Raw genomic sequence first — 16782 nt, 5'->3', positions numbered from 1 at the left:
ATCATGACCTGAGCTGAAGGCAGTTGCCCAACCAACTGAGCCACCCAGGCGCCCCGCTATTCTACATTTCATAGATAAATTTATATTTTAAATTCAGTCTGCTGATCCTTTTAAGCTATTGTCTATTTTATGTTTAATTAGGCACCTTTAAATTTTTTGTTGAAAAAATTTTAAAGCATTAATTAATTGAGCTGTAGTGAAGTATATAACATATTACACAGAGCTGTTCTGGGGGCCATGGGGAAGAAGACCACATAGACACTTAAAATCTCACTTAGGAAACGATACACTAAAAAAGTAAAATTATGTCAAACAGGAAATAAAACAGTATAAGTCAATAAAATAAGAGCTGTAAATCAGATATTATATTCGTTGTCAAATGAGGGCTACAGACTTCAATTGCTAGAAAAGTTCAGAAGAGGAGGCAGTTGTTGTGGGTTAGGTAGGACATATACATTCTCTGGTGAAAATTGCTTCTTGATTGAGAGAGGATTGAAAAACTCTAAAATACTACAGTGGTTTGTAGCCCTCCATAGGGCCACAGTACATAAATAGATAACACAGTATATTGTGTTAATGAAATTTCCTGGGGATGGAAGAAGCAATCTAAAAATGCTTGGTAGGGGAGGGGAAGGTAGCAATCATGAAAGAAAGCTTGAGCAACTGGGCACTGAAGGACAGGGAAGTTTCAGGGAAGTAAAGAATGGAGGGTGTTTTTTTTTTTTTTAACATTTAAAAAATTTAAATTCAATTAATTAGCATATAATGTATTATTGGTTTCAGAGGTACAGACCTGTGATTAATCAGTCGTATATAATACCCAGTGCTCATTACATCACATGCCCTCCTTAATGTCCATCACCCAGTTACCCCATCTCTCCACCCCCTTCCCCTCCAGCAACCCTCAGTTTGTTTCCTATGATTGAGAGTCTCTTATGGTTTGTCTCCCTCTCTGGTTTCGTCTTGTTTTATTTTTATGGAGGGTGTTTTATAAGTAAGAATAGAGTCAAGGTAAATTTCTTGGAGAACATGATTTTTTAACAGTTGAGATTGAATATGTAACATGTTTCAAGTGCTGCTTAATACTAAGCCCCTAGTTATCTTGAAAAGTAAAGAATAGGAAAATGAAATCTTAGGATTTCTTTATTTTTTTTATTTTTAAAAAATTTTTTTTAAAAGATTTTATTTATTTATTTGACAGAGAGAGACACAGTGAGAGAGGGAACACAAGCAGGGGGAGTGGGAGAGGGAGAAGCAGGCCTCCCGCCGAGCAGGGAACCCGATGCGGGGCTCGATCCCAGGACCCTGGGATCATGACCCAAGCCGAAGGCAGGCGCTTAACGACTGAGCCACCCAGGCGCCCCTTAGGATTTCTTTTTAAACATGTTCAAATTCAAGTGTTGTGGTAGATTACTTACTATGCCTACATGTTCATCCTTACCAGTTTTCTGACTGGAGGTAGAAGGTCATTCATTTCTTCATGCAGTCATGTTAGCCAGTACTGTTTATCTAGCAGACTCTTAGTAGATACGGAATTCCAGTTCTCTTGTGCTGTCATCTTCACTGAGTAGCAGAATCTCAGAATTTTAGAGAATAGGGAAGACTGTAGAGATTGTTTAGTTTTAAACTCCTTCTTTTAGATAGAAATGAGAAAATTGAGGCTCAGGTTGAGAGACCTGTATACGGTTCCATCGCTCCTAGTGGTAAAACCACACTTAACTACTTAGGTCTCCTGACTTCTGTTCCATTGCCCTTCTCACAGTATCATTCTGTCTCTACTAGTGTGAAGCTTCATCTGGAAACAAATCTTAATTTTAGTGATTCATCCCTTAAGGTCTATCCGGATTGTCTTTTCTTCATTTCATCAAGAATGTGGAAAGATCGTGCATGTGGGAGTTTTTACCTTTTTTTTTCTTTTTTTTTTTTTTAACCTTGGGCAACTTATTTTAACCTCTTTGCCTGATGTTCTTTATATGTTAAATGGGGGTAAGCATACTTACCTAATAATAGGTGACTGTCAGGATTAAGTTAGATGGCCTGTATAAAGCCCTTTTATTTATGGTTGGCATATCTTAAGAATTGAATAAATATTTTTTTTCTCTTGTTGTTTTTTTTTTTTTTCCTTTTTTTACCCTAGAGTACTTACCATATTGTATTACAGTTATTTATTTTATATGTACCAGGTGGGGTTCTTAGAGATTTTCCCCTCAGCAATTTCTCGACTGTGTATATACAATAATAATTTGTGATCTGTGAATATAATCTTAAAACAAAAAACGAACCATTCAAGCTACCCCAGGAATTTGCTACTGAAACAAACATGGGAATGCTCTCGTATTTCATTTGTCTGCCAGAAAGAAGAATTGAGTAACTATTGTTCATTTTTAATACTCATAATTCTATAATAAACTGACAGTACTTCCTATATTGTTACTTGTTTGAGGCCTTGCTTTGACCTTGAGAGAATTATTTCATTATAATTTTTTAAGGTCAGTGTATTGATTGTTTCATTTGGCTCCTGGTCTCTGTCCCTGACTGTTTCTATGATTGCCTTACAGATCTCTGAGGAATATGAGTGCAATGATGAAGCTTCTCAGGAAGATGAGGGGTTTATGGGCATGTCCCCTCTTTTACAAGCCCATCATGCTATGGAAAGAATGGAAGAATTTGTTTGTAAGGTAAGATAGCAGTTTCTTATCATTTCTGTACTATATATTTAACCCTTCCCAAATAGGAACCTTTAAGGAGATTTTGCAGTACCTTAGCCTTTGGTTTACTTTGGACATAATCTGTGGCAAAATGCAGACAGAAACAATCTCATGACTTTAACCCTGTTTAAGACAAAATACATTTGTTTACCTGAAGTAGCCATGATAAAGTTGTGATAAAACTGGAATATCCATCTGGGAAACAAGTGTTTCCTGATGTAAGTTAACACAGTAGATGTTTTATTGACAGTTTAGATAAAACAGGATGAAAGTTGGGAGTGGTTGATGCCTAGAGATACTAAAATGCCATCTCCAAGTCTTTTGAATCTCTTCTGCTATGTGACTGTGATGGCAAATGTGCTAATCTTTCTAAGGATTCTGTGGGTAATCAAACTACTCTTTAGATATAAATTTCCCAGTTTTCATGCACATCTAGTATTTCTAGTTTTAGCTGGCATGTTTTCTGTCTCTAAGGTTTTTCTTCTAATGCATTATCTGATTCTTTAGGACCAATTGTGGGGATTTTTTTTTTCTTCTTCTAAAATGGTAACTGGAATTGGGGTTGCTTTCTTAGAGAAAAGAGTCAGGGACACTGGTAAATTTATAACTACTTGATAATCTGATCAATAGGGACCCTGGCAGGAATTATCCAAAATCATAAGTCAGTCTGTCTGTGTTAGTATGTGTAAATAAATTTATTTGTTAAACATTTCTGGAGAGCTCTTGATTACTTAGAGAGAAATTTTTGTGACTCTTAGCTTTTTTTTTTTATAGGTTTCATGGAACCAAGACTTTTTATGTGTGTGGTCTTACATCCTGAAAACTAAGTTGGGTTTTCCTACATTCACAGTGGTGGTAGAAATAATTGGGGGCCAGTTGACTATAGAATACTGTACTTTGGACCAGAGGATGAGAAAACATTATAATCTGAGCATAGACATCTCTTCTAAGAGAAAAAGGATGGGTGGAGAGTGGTGGGGGAGGGGAACGAATATTTATGGGTCTACTTAGAGCCCAGAAAATTTTCAGTGTTTGAAAATTGGTGAAGAAAAAGACAAGCAAAACAATAGATTTTTTCTAGTGATTGCTCTCTCAGGAGAATTAACACACAGGGATGTTGAATATTTAGTGTCTGGGCCATTAGGGATTTGTAATATATATATATCAGTGGGGTACTGTAGCTAACTTGACTGCCTTTTTATTCTCCTTTTCTGAACTAAGACTAAAGAATAAAGCAAATAAAACTTCTAATGTAACAGCTAATGGGAGAATAACTAGGGCATTTGTTTGCTCCATACTGTGATTTATTGAAGAAGAATGAGTGGAGCACAAAAATTATTACTATTCCCATATCATCCTCTAGCAGTGTGTCAGTGAGAGTGGACTAGAGAGGCTTCTTGTGACACGGCGTTCTCCACACTTGCTCTGCTGCGGTCATGCGACTGAGTGTACTTGACAACTAGCTGGGTCTAGTGACACACACAGTTTTTTTCTTGGATTGCAAGCAAGTAAACAATTTAAAATGAAGTGTCCTGTGGCCTTGCTGGTATACACTCCCTTTTGGAAAAGCTTTTATTATAGGAATGGGGAAATAAAATCATTTAGTCTTTATAGAGTGTCCAATTTGATCATGCTCTCTTTTTTTCCAGCCTTCAATTAAAAAGAAGTGTTTTGTGCATTAATGATCTAATACAAATCCAGTGGACCATTGCTCAGATGTTTGATTTATACAGTGCCTTTGTTAAGCTTATAAATAAATAGTATTTGGCCAAGTTGTGATCCTGTTTTTTCCCCCTGGGGGGGCGGGTAAAAGAGGATGCCTGTTTGGGTTGGCATTTGCATTGACTCCAGGTTGAGGATTGAGGGTGCAGTGTCTGTTGAATATGACACTAACTTCAGTATAATTATGAAAGTATAGCTCCTTGGCTCATTTTAGACTGCTAGAATGTTTAGAAACAATGGAGAAAAATCATTCTGACGTTATATGCAAATATAACTAGTAAGAAACTCAACATATTCTTTCTGACTGCAAAAAGGGAGCATCTTGGCTGTGTGGGGTAACACAATAGCACTTTTCATATGGTCACAGCAGAGCTGTTTGCAGACTGTGAACTGCCTTGAGGATGTAAGGATTGATTTCTCTTTTCCTCTCCCTCTTAGAGAATAAAATTCTCCCAAAGTAAAACAGAGTAGCATCTTGTAAAGTTAATGTTAACAGTAGCTATCTTTTTTTCAAGTCCAAATTAGAGAAAAGAAATTCAGTTTCCTAGAGTATTCTTTCTCTCCAGAAAGTCCTTTGGAAGATCTCAAACAGCTACTTTTACAAGTGGTAATACTATTACCAGTAGACATTAAATATCTAGATTAGTCTTTTGGCATTATTGTATTTTTTTTGTATGTTACGAACAAGCATCGAATGGCCAGATTATCATAACTCCAGGCCTCAGGTTTTGAGTTAGAAGGCGAGAGAGGAAGTGAGGAGGCTAGAGAGAGTGAATTTTAGTAGCGTTAAGAGGGCCACTTCTGCTCTTAAAATGTTAGTTCTCACTTCCTTTGGAGTTACACAGAGGATCAGTTCTTTTACAAGTGTATTTCAATAAGGATTAAGGAGAGCAGAGAACAGGAAGATGTGAAGCAAAATAAATGGGCTCAGTAGCTGGCAGTCATTTTGCATTGCACAGTAGAAATAGCCTAGCCACGTTGTTTGTCACAAGAACCCTGAGGGGTAGGAGTGGGGTCATTGTCTCAACCTGAAGTCTATAGGTAGACATATACCTGGCATTTTTCCTTCTATCTTTCTGATTAGGAGAAACAAGTTAGTTTGGGATTAAGTAATCCTAATGATGTGAGCTCTCCAGGCTGAGAGACATTAAAAGAAGCAGAGTGCAGAGGATGACAGGTTTTTAAGGACAGGTACCAAATTCCTGGTCCCTTTTCTGTTAGAGTCTGTGGGGGAAGGGGCAGTGAAGAAAAGGGAGTAGGGGGTGGTGGTGATGGGACTTTTGAAGGGCCCTTAACGTTTGAGTTTCTTTGCCATCTCTCCAGCATGAGGAGGGTGAATTAGTCACTAACTCTTAGGTAGGTTAATAGCCTCTGGGAATGGTCAGGGTTACATACCACCTGTGGGGTGGATGCTGGGGCTTGCTAAAACATTCACGAAGTGCTCTGGGTTATTTCATTTGATCCTTACAAAGTAAAGTACTGTCACCCCGTTTTATAAATGAAACTGAGGCTTGGTGATTTTCTGATTAAAGCTCCTTCAACTAGTTGATGGTGGAGATCAAAGATTTTGACTCCTATGGACTTTTTGTTTTACTTCATGTTTGTTGTGGTAGGAAGAGAAGGGAAAGGGAGAGAATTTAGCAGAAGGCACACAAGTGATTCTATGTATGGGTTTGGCCCTTGAATGACACAGGGGTTAAAGGTACTGACTCCTTCGCAGTTGAAAATCCATGCATAACTTTTGACTCCTCCAAAACTTAACTATTAATAGCCTACTGTTGATTGGGAGCCTTACCAGTAGTATGAAAAGTCAACATATTTTGTACGTGATATGTATTATAAACTATATTCTTAAAATAAGCTAGAGAAAAAATGTTAGTAACATCATAAGGAAGAGAAAATTCATTTACAGAACTGTACTGTAAAAAATCTGCATATAAGTCGACCCGCACATTTCAAACCCACGTTCAAGGGTCTGCTGTAGTTCTTTTTCCACCAACAGAAATGTTAAGTATAAAAACAGTCATATTTAATATCACAGGGACTTTTCAGAGGTAAAGTCTGTTGTGGTTGATGAAGGAAGGCAAGTCTGTACAGGTGGACCCGACCTTTAGCCACACTGAAACGAAGCTTAAAACCATTCTTTCAGGGCAACCAGTGTTGCTACATTGACAAAACCACAAAGATATTTGATATTCTTCTTCCAGGTATGGGAAGGTCGGTGGCGAGTAATCCCTCATGATGTACTACCAGACTGGCTCAAGGATAACGATTTCCTTTTACATGGACATCGGCCCCCAATGCCTTCTTTCCGGGCCTGTTTTAAGAGCATTTTCAGAATACACACAGAGACAGGTAACATCTGGACACATCTTTTAGGTATGTAATATCAGTGGTGCAGGGGATTAGTGATTCACTTTATTCTTTTTTTTTTCCCTGTGTATTTTGAGGATAAGGATAAAACAAAAAAATGTATTTGGGATTTGCCATTTTGTTTTTTGGATTTCTAATGATGAAGTTTCTTACTGGTTTATTCTGTGGTTATCCTAGTTTGCACTTTGATTTTATTTACCTAAGTCATAATTTTATCTATTAGATTTTCAGACTGTATTCTTGAACCAGGCCAAGGGAAATGTGCTATATAAAATGTGGTATAATGTCTTAATGAACACTTTGAGGAAGGTGCTTATTTAATAGATTTTTCAAAATCATTACTTAGAATATTCACAACTAAATTTTAGTTTTGCTTGAAGTAGAATGTGATCCCTAATATTTTTTTCCATCATGATTGCATATTAAAGGAAGAATATAGTGGGGGAAGAATAGTCTTTTCAGCAAAGAGTATTGGGGAAAACTGAGTAATTACATGTAAAAGAATCAAGTTGGATCCCTACCTCATTACAAAATTAACTCAAAATGGATCAAAGACCTAAACATAACTAAAACCATAAAATTATTAGGTAAAAACATAGATGTAAATCTTTGTGACCTTAGATTATGTGATAATTGACACCTAAGTTTGGTATAAACAACCAAAGAAAAAATAGATAAATTGGACTTTCTCAAAATTAAAAACTTTCGTATGTCAAAGGACATTATCAAGAAAGTGGAAAGATAGCCCACAGAATGGGAGAAAATGTTTGCAAATCATCTATCTGATGAGGCTCTAGTAAAGAACTTCTACAGCTAAACAATAAAAGGATGACCCAGTTTAAAAAATGAGTAAAGCATCTGAATAGACATTTCTCCAAAGGTCTACAGATGACCAATAAACACATGAAAAAATGCTCAAGTGTCAACTCTATTTCAGTTTTAAAAAAGGGGGAAAAAAAGGGATGCTCAACATCATTAGTCATTTTGGAAATTGCAATTCAAATACTTTGAAAAACGTAATGAGATACCACTTTACGCTTCCTAGAATGGCTATAATCAAGAAAATGGAAAATAATAAGTTTTGGCAAGGATGTAGAAAAATTGCAACTCTCATACTTTGCTGGTAGGAATGTAAAATGGCACAGCCTTTATGGAAAACAGTTTTGACAGTTCCTCAAAAAGTTAAACAGAGTTATCAGTAGTTCTGCTCCTTAGTTACGTACTCAAGAGAATTGAAAACATGTTCACACAAAACCATGTATACAGATGTTTTTAGCAACATTATTTATAATAGTTAAAAAGTAGAAACAACCCAGACACCTTTCAGCTGGTGAATGGGTAAAAATGTGGCATATCCATACAAATGAAATATTATTTGGCCATAAAAAGAGATGAAGTACTGATGTGTTGCAACATGGGTGAGCCTTGAAACATTATGCTAAGTGGAACAAGCCAGACACAAAAGGCCACATATTATGTAATCCATATACACGAAATGTCCAGAATGTGAAAATCCATAGAGACAGAAAGTAGATTAGTGGTAGTCTAGGGCTGGGGGGATAGTAGGGAGTGGGAGATGAATGTAGTAAGTATGGGCTTCTTTTTGGGGTGATGAAAATATTCTGAAATTAAATAATAGTGATGGTTGCACAACCCTGTGAATATACGAAATCTTTTTTGGTTTACCCCCATTTGACTTGCATTTTGTATCACATATTTGATTTCTGTTGTGTCCCCAAATTCCTTTCTACCTGCGAGTGTAGTGAGAGTGGAATAGAGCAGCAAAACCAGTTCACTACTGACTTCTACTCAAGGGTAAAAGTTTTTTAAATAGAACAGTTACTTAGCACATGTTTAACTTCTTAATTTCTGTGCCTTCCTTGTGTTAAGTGACCTTTTCCTAAGCAGCAAGAATATGTATTTTACTGTGAAGAAGAGCAGTTTAAAAACTGATTATGAAATAGCATGAATAGGCATTTTATTGTCCTTAACTCTTGAATCTGTTGGGCCAACTGGTGAGGACCGAGAAGCATAATGTTCCTTGACGGCTATTGGTGGAAGAAAGCTGTATTTCTTTTTCTTTTTTTAAGATTTTATTTATTTATTTGAGAGAGAGAAATAGAGCAAGAACGGGGAGGAGAGGGAGAAGCAGGCTCCCTGCTAAGCAGGGAGCCTGATGCGGGACTCAATCCCAGGACCCTGAGATCATGACCTGAGCTGAAGGCAGACGCTTAACCAACCGAGCCACCCAGGTGCCCCAAAAGCTGTATTTCTTGACAGGGTTTGGAGGTATTAGAATTCATTGCAAAAGCAAACACCAAAATGGATCTTTGAAAGCTGGGCTCCAGCATATGTGCCAAAAACTTTCTAAATGAAATTCTATACTAGATCTAGAGGTAGAAATGGACTAATTTAGCCTTCTAAGGAGTAGCAGCATTGTCTGGTTTCTTTTTGGATTATGCTCTTAGATAAATAAAGTACTATTTCCTATACACTCGGTTTTTGAAGCTGAGGAGTATATGGTACCAGCAGTGTTTGAAGTAGACCAAAATTTTGGATAAGCTTTAGTTATTTGGAAAATCTTTCTCATGGAGCTTTTGATTCAGATACATTGTGATTGTGAAGTACTGAGAACCTCATCAACACATAACACTGTTATCTTGACAAGGATCGTCTTTTCTCTTTCTGTACTCTTTTTGTAGGTTGTGTATTCTTCCTGTGCCTGGGGATCTTTTATATGTTTCGCCCGAACATCTCCTTTGTGGCCCCTCTTCAAGAGAAGGTGGTCTTTGGATTATTTTTCTTGGGGGCCATTCTCTGCCTTTCTTTTTCATGGCTCTTCCACACGGTCTACTGCCACTCAGAAGGGGTCTCCCGGCTCTTCTCTAAGTAAGTATTGGAAAGTCTACGTTGTAATCAAATATTAGAGTCAGTGGTTAGGGAAGAACATCCAGCAGAATTGGCAGAATTCTTGATAGTATCTGATGGGAACTTAAAAAAAAGTTCTTTTGTTTTTGTTTTTTTTTTAATTAAAGCAAGCATCCCCGTTTGCCTCTTGTCTGTTAGTGCTAGCTCATGTCATAGGGGAGTAATTGGAACCTGTAGTGGGTCGTACTTTTTAACATCACATGAATTTTTTTTTTCCTATTTTAGACTGGATTATTCTGGCATTGCTCTTCTGATTATGGGAAGTTTTGTTCCATGGCTTTATTATTCTTTCTACTGTAATCCACAACCTTGCTTTATCTACTTAATTGTCATCTGTGTGCTGGGCATTGCGGCCATTATAGTTTCCCAGTGGGACATGTTTGCTACCCCTCAGTATCGAGGAGTAAGAGCAGGTAAGAGATGTGGGGGTTTTACATTGGACATTCATTTATTTACCAGTCATTTATTAAAGGTCTACTTGCCAAGTCCTGTGCTATGTACTTGTGATGCAAAGATAAATAAGTCATAGTTCCTGTTCTTCAGGGGCTTTTAATGTAGTGTAATGTTCATTAGTTGTCTTAAAGCGCATAGAGCTGAGGGGCACGGGGAGCTTTATGAGTCAATGTGTATATTTTGTAATTCACTTGAGTTTATGACCATGTACTGTCCATAAGGCTGTGGCTCTGTAACCTTTGTAAAAAACAAACAAACAAACAAACAAAACCACAAAAGAACAATGATTACTCTTTCTCATTCTCAGCTTGGAGTGTACTTTTTTTAGTGATTGGTTCTTTTGTTGGCGTCATTTTTTTGTTTTGTATTTTTATTCGAAAATGTGTACTGCTTAGGTAAATAAAACTTCATATGATTGTATTCTACTAAAGTAAGCACCATACATCTCTTTTAATATAGGGAAAAAGAGGCTTTTTATATTTAGAATGAGGCCTGTCTCGATGGAGATTGTTTGGAAAGCCAAAAGCCTCTGGTTGAGCCTTCCTCTAGGAGTAGGGAGTTCATGGGGACATGTTTTTGTTTCCCACTGGACTGGGACTCCTTGTAGCCAGGGCCATATCCTTCAGTGTTCTATCCTTGGTATCAAACCTGGAGCCTACTGAGAATGAACAAGTAGTAGTAAACCTTTAAAACCTTATTAAAACAAAACAAAAAAAACCCCAAAACCATTTCCTATTAAAATCCAAGCCATGGTTCATCTGCAGTTTCCTATAGAAGGTTAGAAGTTAGAATTTAACTTCTTGTTAATGCCCACTATTCGCAACAGTCTCCCCACTTCCCTTTTTAAGTGATTATCTGAGCAGAGAAGCAGTGGTCAGGGGTGACTTCCAGCAGTACTTAACTGTGGGGCTAAGCCTGCTTCAGCGCGGGAGATAGAGTACAGCTGAACATTCGTTCTGCTGTGATACACATCAGAAGAACCAGGCTCCTGAGCTTTTGACTTCCAGAATGGTAGGCAAGACTGCTAGAGCCTCTGTTTAGCATGTAGAGAAAAATAACAAATAAAACAGGATCATGACGGTTTTTCTTCAGTGAGGAGTAGAAGTAGGAAAAGGTTTTTATTTTGGCCTGCTTGATTCCCTTCTTTTGTGAGATGAGCATTGTCATTTTCCTCTTCTCTTGTAGGTTCCCATTATTCATCATGTGTATGTGCATGCATGTATTGTTGCATACCAGCAACTTACTTGGTAATGTCCAAAGCAAGTAATAGGCTCCTTGTCTTGTATTTTGAGACTTAAAAGTCATTTCTAACTCTGTGTCAAAATGTGGAAGCAGTTATTGGCTCCTGGGTGCGAGGTGTTCTGTGGTATTTCGACTGACACAGATTTGTGTATATGCTCATAAATTCACACATATGACTCAACTTCTGCAAACTACTACTTAACACTCCATTTGCGACAGTTTGATTTTTATTTCATTGTAGTTCACTAAAAAAGAAAAAATGCTAATCCAGATTCACCTAGGTCATATTCAGAAGTTTGAAAAACACTGCTGTAGATGATTTTGAAGGCAGTAGGGCTGTGGTGGAGTGATTCTGATAGATTTCTGTACCAGATTGGTACTTTTGGGACTGGGAGCTTTCAGGAGCAGTCGTGACCTCCCCCCTACCCCCCCCAGTTGCCTCCCCCTGCCCTTCCACTTCACTCCAACCCCAGGGATCCCTGTTGCTTCAAAGGGGGGAGATAAAATAGGTGAAATTGCTCTATATTGCATTCTGTGTCTATGAAGTGGCAGCATTTAGGAAAGTTGGTTTTAAACAAACTCCTTGAGCTGTCTATTCCTGAAACACTTAGCAACACATTTCTAAGCCCTTTGAGGACTGCTGACTTGTTCAGCTGAGCCTCTCTCAGCAGGAGGCTCCTTGCATTCGTAAATGGCTCTCTTTTAGACCATAGCTGCGCTGTCTGCTGTGGCAGTGTCCCAGAGTTTGAAGAACCTCCTTTTGCCTTTCAAACAAGAAGCCTCATACTTGAAATATTTAGTTTATAGGATTACGAGTGCTGTGTCGTAATATTGACTTCTTCCTTACTTCTCTTCTGCATTTTTACTTTATTCTGTTCTTGTGATTGCCAGGAGTATTTTTGGGCCTTGGCCTGAGTGGAATCATTCCTACCTTGCACTATGTCATCTCGGAGGGATTCCTGAAGGCCGCCACCATAGGGCAGATTGGCTGGCTGATGCTGATGGCCAGCCTCTATATCACAGGCGCCGCCCTCTATGCTGCCCGCATCCCTGAACGCTTTTTTCCTGGCAAGTGTGATATCTGGGTGAGTATGACCAGGGGCAGTTAGTATGTATACATACGTATCTGTTAGTATGTTCCTGGCAGCCCGGGAAATGAAATAATTGAAAAAATTTTAGACTCAAAATTGAGACCTGTATTTTAGTTGTTTGATTTGTAATGAGAGATTGTGTATACATGTGTTTTTGGTAGCAAGAGGAGGGAGAGCTAACTAGATTGTGGTTAAGAGAGAGGGAAAGAGAAGGGGAAAGAAATGTAAGGGACCAATAGATGGAAAATTTTGTAATTGAAGGTGGCCTGAAACATTTTCAATAGGTACAGAATTGAAAAGTTGTTTGACATGAAGTCTGACCTTTGGAATTCTGTTCCTTGACCTGTTGCTGATTATTGTAAACTAAGTTGATCATCTAGTCTTCAAAGTTTAATTTAGCCCTTCATAAAATGAAGGTAATGCTAATTTAGGCAATCTTTTCAGATTCAAATTAGTTAATTTATCTTTTGGAGATTGCCTCATCATCATTTTGGACATTGATTATGGAGTTTTTCTCCCCCCCCCCCCCCCCCCCCCCCCTTTTGTGGGAGAATGAATCCCCTCTGATTTCCTAGGAAGCATTTCCTGGGATGTGACTTGTGGCTCCTTCTAGTTTACACCTCTAAAATCATTATCTTTCTCTTGATGAATACTGTTTTGCAACTGTACTTTTCATTTTGAGATGATAATGAGCGAATAGTATAATTTTTGAAATGATGTTTGGTTCACTGAGCAATTGATAGATCCCTTTTAAGAAATGAACTAGCATTCAACAGAACAGATTAAATCAGAAAAAAACGTCATGTGCTTGTAGACCAGTTTCTGATTTGAGAAGGAAGGAAAAGGCCCGGCTTTGCTAGTCTTTTGATAAGGTATGTTGTTCATGTGATTCCAGAGTCTTAGAGCTGAGGAGACATATGTTTTAACCTTCTACCTAATCCTGGAAATCCCTTTAGTTTTTCTGAGAGAGAGCAACATTTAAATTGGCCATAGCCCTGGTGCTTTATTGAGGCCATGATAAAAACCTCCTTCAGCAAAGAGGAAAACCTCCCCATGTCTAACTGTAGCCCATTGCTGGGCATGGAGGGATTTTTGGGCCTTCGTAGTCTGTTGGCAAGAGTGTGTGTATGCCACTTGCCCAAGTTTACCAGATACTCCTGTGATATGTGTACACATCTTCGTAGTTAGAATTTAGCCGGTAGCACCTTGATTTCTTTGGACACAGCTGGCCTTGAGTTCAGCAGAATGTGATATGCCCTAATGGATGTTCCAAGATCTGTGGACACCTTGAATTTGAGCTCTGTCACCTCCATTCCCTGCCCTCCTCAGCAGAAACAAACCTGAAGACTCTTTAGCAGACTTTAATAATGAATGGGTTTCTCTTTCCTCCCCCCTTCCCTCCAGTTTCACTCTCATCAGCTGTTTCACATCTTTGTGGTTGCTGGCGCTTTTGTTCACTTCCACGGCGTCTCAAACCTCCAGGAGTTCCGTTTCATGATTGGCGGAGGCTGCAGTGAAGAGGATGCACTGTGACACCTTCCAGAAGCCGGGGACTGTGACCCTGAACAGGCCTGCAGCGTCTGCAGGCCTCCCTTACTGGCCATTGATGCCAGTGCCAGAGGAGCCCCAAAACTTGGACAGCCTCGTGGGCTTTGTGATGCCCCTGGGGCTCCACCTGGTACACGACTGAGAAGAGAAAAACAAAAATAAATCATACCTCAAAGGATGGAGTGCATCAATTTGGAGAAAAGGAGAAATGGCCCAAACCCTGACTTATAATTGGGATCTACTGATTGAGGGCTCTGCACTACCTTGGCAAACTGGCTTCTGATCCGTGTCACATTTTTTTATAGAAGATGGGAACACAGTTTAGCTGGTGGTTCGTTCTTCTCCCTTTCTCTCTCAAATCAATAATACAAACCAATTTAGGTGAACATTTATATCCTATTAAAGGGTGGGAATGTGATTTTAGATGTTCTTTTGGGAGAACAAAGAAATTAATGTAAATAAGATTTCTAACTTACTGTTTAAAATAAGAATTTATATAAATGTTTAAAACATAGGGGTACGGGAGGGAGGGGAATTTTGTATAGAATGAAACATGCAAGTACCACACACTGTTTCAATTTTGCACAAAGTGACTGTAGGAGGATCAGGTGATGGCCCCAGAATGTATAATGCCTTGGTGCACCAAGGTGCCTTCTAAAGGCTGGCATACCTTGGACCCTGTGGGGCAGAAAGTACAGCTCCAGCCCAGTGATCACATGACCACTCTCATGTCTGAGAGCCTTTGGGAGTCCCAAGGTAGAGGGAAGCTGTATGTGTTTTCTCATTGGAAGCAGCACGTGAATGGCTGACAGGATGTGTTAGATAAAGGCTCTAGTTAAGATATCACTTGAGAGACTGGTTTTCTGTGCTGAGAGTGACCCCTTCTAAAGAGCAGAGCCATTTACTTGGGAAAGTCAATTATGCCAGCAAAGGGGTAGTGGAGACAGTGGGGGGGTGGAGCAAGCCCAGAGGCTGATCTGATTACTTCCTGGCATCCTATTCAATTTTGTGGTGATTTTTATCTGCAGGGATGTGACAGTTTTCCATATCTTTGCTGTGGAGCTCTGGAACGCCCCAGAAATTTCCTTCTGTTAAAAGCACTGCCCTAACTACCCTTCCCCCTCTTGGGAATACAAATGGACTTTTCCCTGGCTTCATAGTTCCTGGCATGGAGCCAGCCACAAAAGAGACTCCGACTTGCCCAGGTGCCTCCTGAGCTCATTTACATAGGTTGGGAGAATGCTTCCTTTGGATCAGAAAAGGTAAATTTCACCTCTGGCACCACTGTCTTAGTAAGCCTAGTCGTGACACACATATCAGCTGTCCTTGAACAAGAAAGCCAGTAGAACTCTTGTAAAGCAAGGTCTAGTACCCACCTTGGAGTCATCAGTATTCCCTGAACCCCAATTTTTGGGGATAGCATGGTGGGAAGTTGTGAAAGAAAATGGTATGTTATTGCCAGGGAGTCTGGTACAGCTGTATCTTTAAAGAGCTGCTAGAAGTAGAAAAAGGGTTGCTCATGCCCCAGAGGTACCCTGTTACGGTGTCAGGGAGAGTGGTAGGGGAAGGATCTGGTTCATAGAATTCTAATCTTGGCTCACAGACAAACCACCAAAATAGCACTTGAGTATTAGGTTACTTGCTGTCACCCAAGACTTCAGGTGATTGAGTTACATCTTGGGGATTGTGGGTTTTAGAACTAAGCATTGAAGCCCTGAGCACAGGGGCTGGCACCCTCCAATAGGTGTTTGGTGTATGGGAAGGGTCTCCTATGCAGGAGAGCGTTTTCTTGGTTATTAATCTCCTTTCTCTCCCCTTCCAATCTCCAGCAAAAGCTGGGAACCAGGAAGAAGGACTCCATTGTAGAACTGGGGAAGAACTTGAAAGTATTTCGGTTCTGGGTAAGGTCACTGCCTTGGGTGCCGGGGGACCCAGCAGAAGACTTGAGTGGGTGAACTGGTGCAGTGCCTGGCAGAATAAAGAACAGTATTACTCCCTTTGAGGGAATAGTCCAGCAGGGCAGTGGCCATCTGGAAGGAAGGACACTTAGTCTCATGGAAGCAACAGCACATATCAGAAGCCAGGCTTGCTCTTTGGTCATGCACTTTGGGATACAGGGTATAAGATGCAGCCCTGTGACAACACCAACAGAAGTAGTAGTTTCTGGGCCCAGTCACCCCACACCCCAAAGGAGGAGCTGAATCTGGTTCAACATAGCACAAACTGTTAGGAAAAATGAAATTAACATCAGTGATGTGTAATCCAGTAAAAATCTCCCTCTTGAGGGTGTGTGTGCGCGAGTGCGTGTGTGTGCCCCCATTTATATGTGTGTGTCTGTGTGCAGCTCACTACCAACAGCCTCACCGTGCACTTGGTCTTCACAGTGCTTGCTGAGAACTCTCACCAGGTTGGCGCCTGAATGCCTTACTCTCAGCATCAGAGGCTTGCTTGCTCTGTGCAGATTTTTAATTTTCTTTGTTGGCCCAAGGCTGGTTAGGACCTCTCCAGCTTCATTCTTTCACCATTAAATAGTGGCCTTTTTCAGTATTTTCCCCCTTCCCCTTTATAAATTGCTGAAGCCACAAAGCACATTTTGGGGATCATAGAAGGTTGGGGTTCCAGAAAGGCCTCTGTGTGATGGTTCCATTCACCATGGGATTTCCCTTACTTGCTGTATTCTCAACTTCTAATAAAAAGAACCAAATGGAATATCCACA

The 16782-nt window shown here is 39.6% G+C and overlaps 1 protein-coding gene across 1 annotated transcript in view; it reads left to right on the top strand.

The window, feature by feature from the left end:
* Positions 1 to 16782, top strand: part of ADIPOR2 (adiponectin receptor 2) — a 94620-nt gene extending 77838 nt beyond the window's left edge. Inside the window, exons 3-8 of the mRNA XM_032391078.1 lie at positions 2559 to 2678; positions 6638 to 6809; positions 9506 to 9692; positions 9957 to 10144; positions 12318 to 12511; positions 13922 to 16782. Coding sequence (XP_032246969.1) covers positions 2559 to 2678; positions 6638 to 6809; positions 9506 to 9692; positions 9957 to 10144; positions 12318 to 12511; positions 13922 to 14050 — 990 coding nt within the window. The 3' untranslated portion in view covers positions 14051 to 16782. The remainder of the gene's footprint in view (positions 1 to 2558; positions 2679 to 6637; positions 6810 to 9505; positions 9693 to 9956; positions 10145 to 12317; positions 12512 to 13921) is intronic.

Source organism: Phoca vitulina, unplaced genomic scaffold, assembly GCF_004348235.1.
Source record: "Phoca vitulina isolate PV1807 unplaced genomic scaffold, GSC_HSeal_1.0 scaffold59, whole genome shotgun sequence".
Taxonomy (NCBI): domain Eukaryota; kingdom Metazoa; phylum Chordata; class Mammalia; order Carnivora; family Phocidae; genus Phoca; species Phoca vitulina.
Note: the sequence above shows the minus strand (reverse complement) of the source record. Positions and strands in the feature narration are given on the sequence as shown.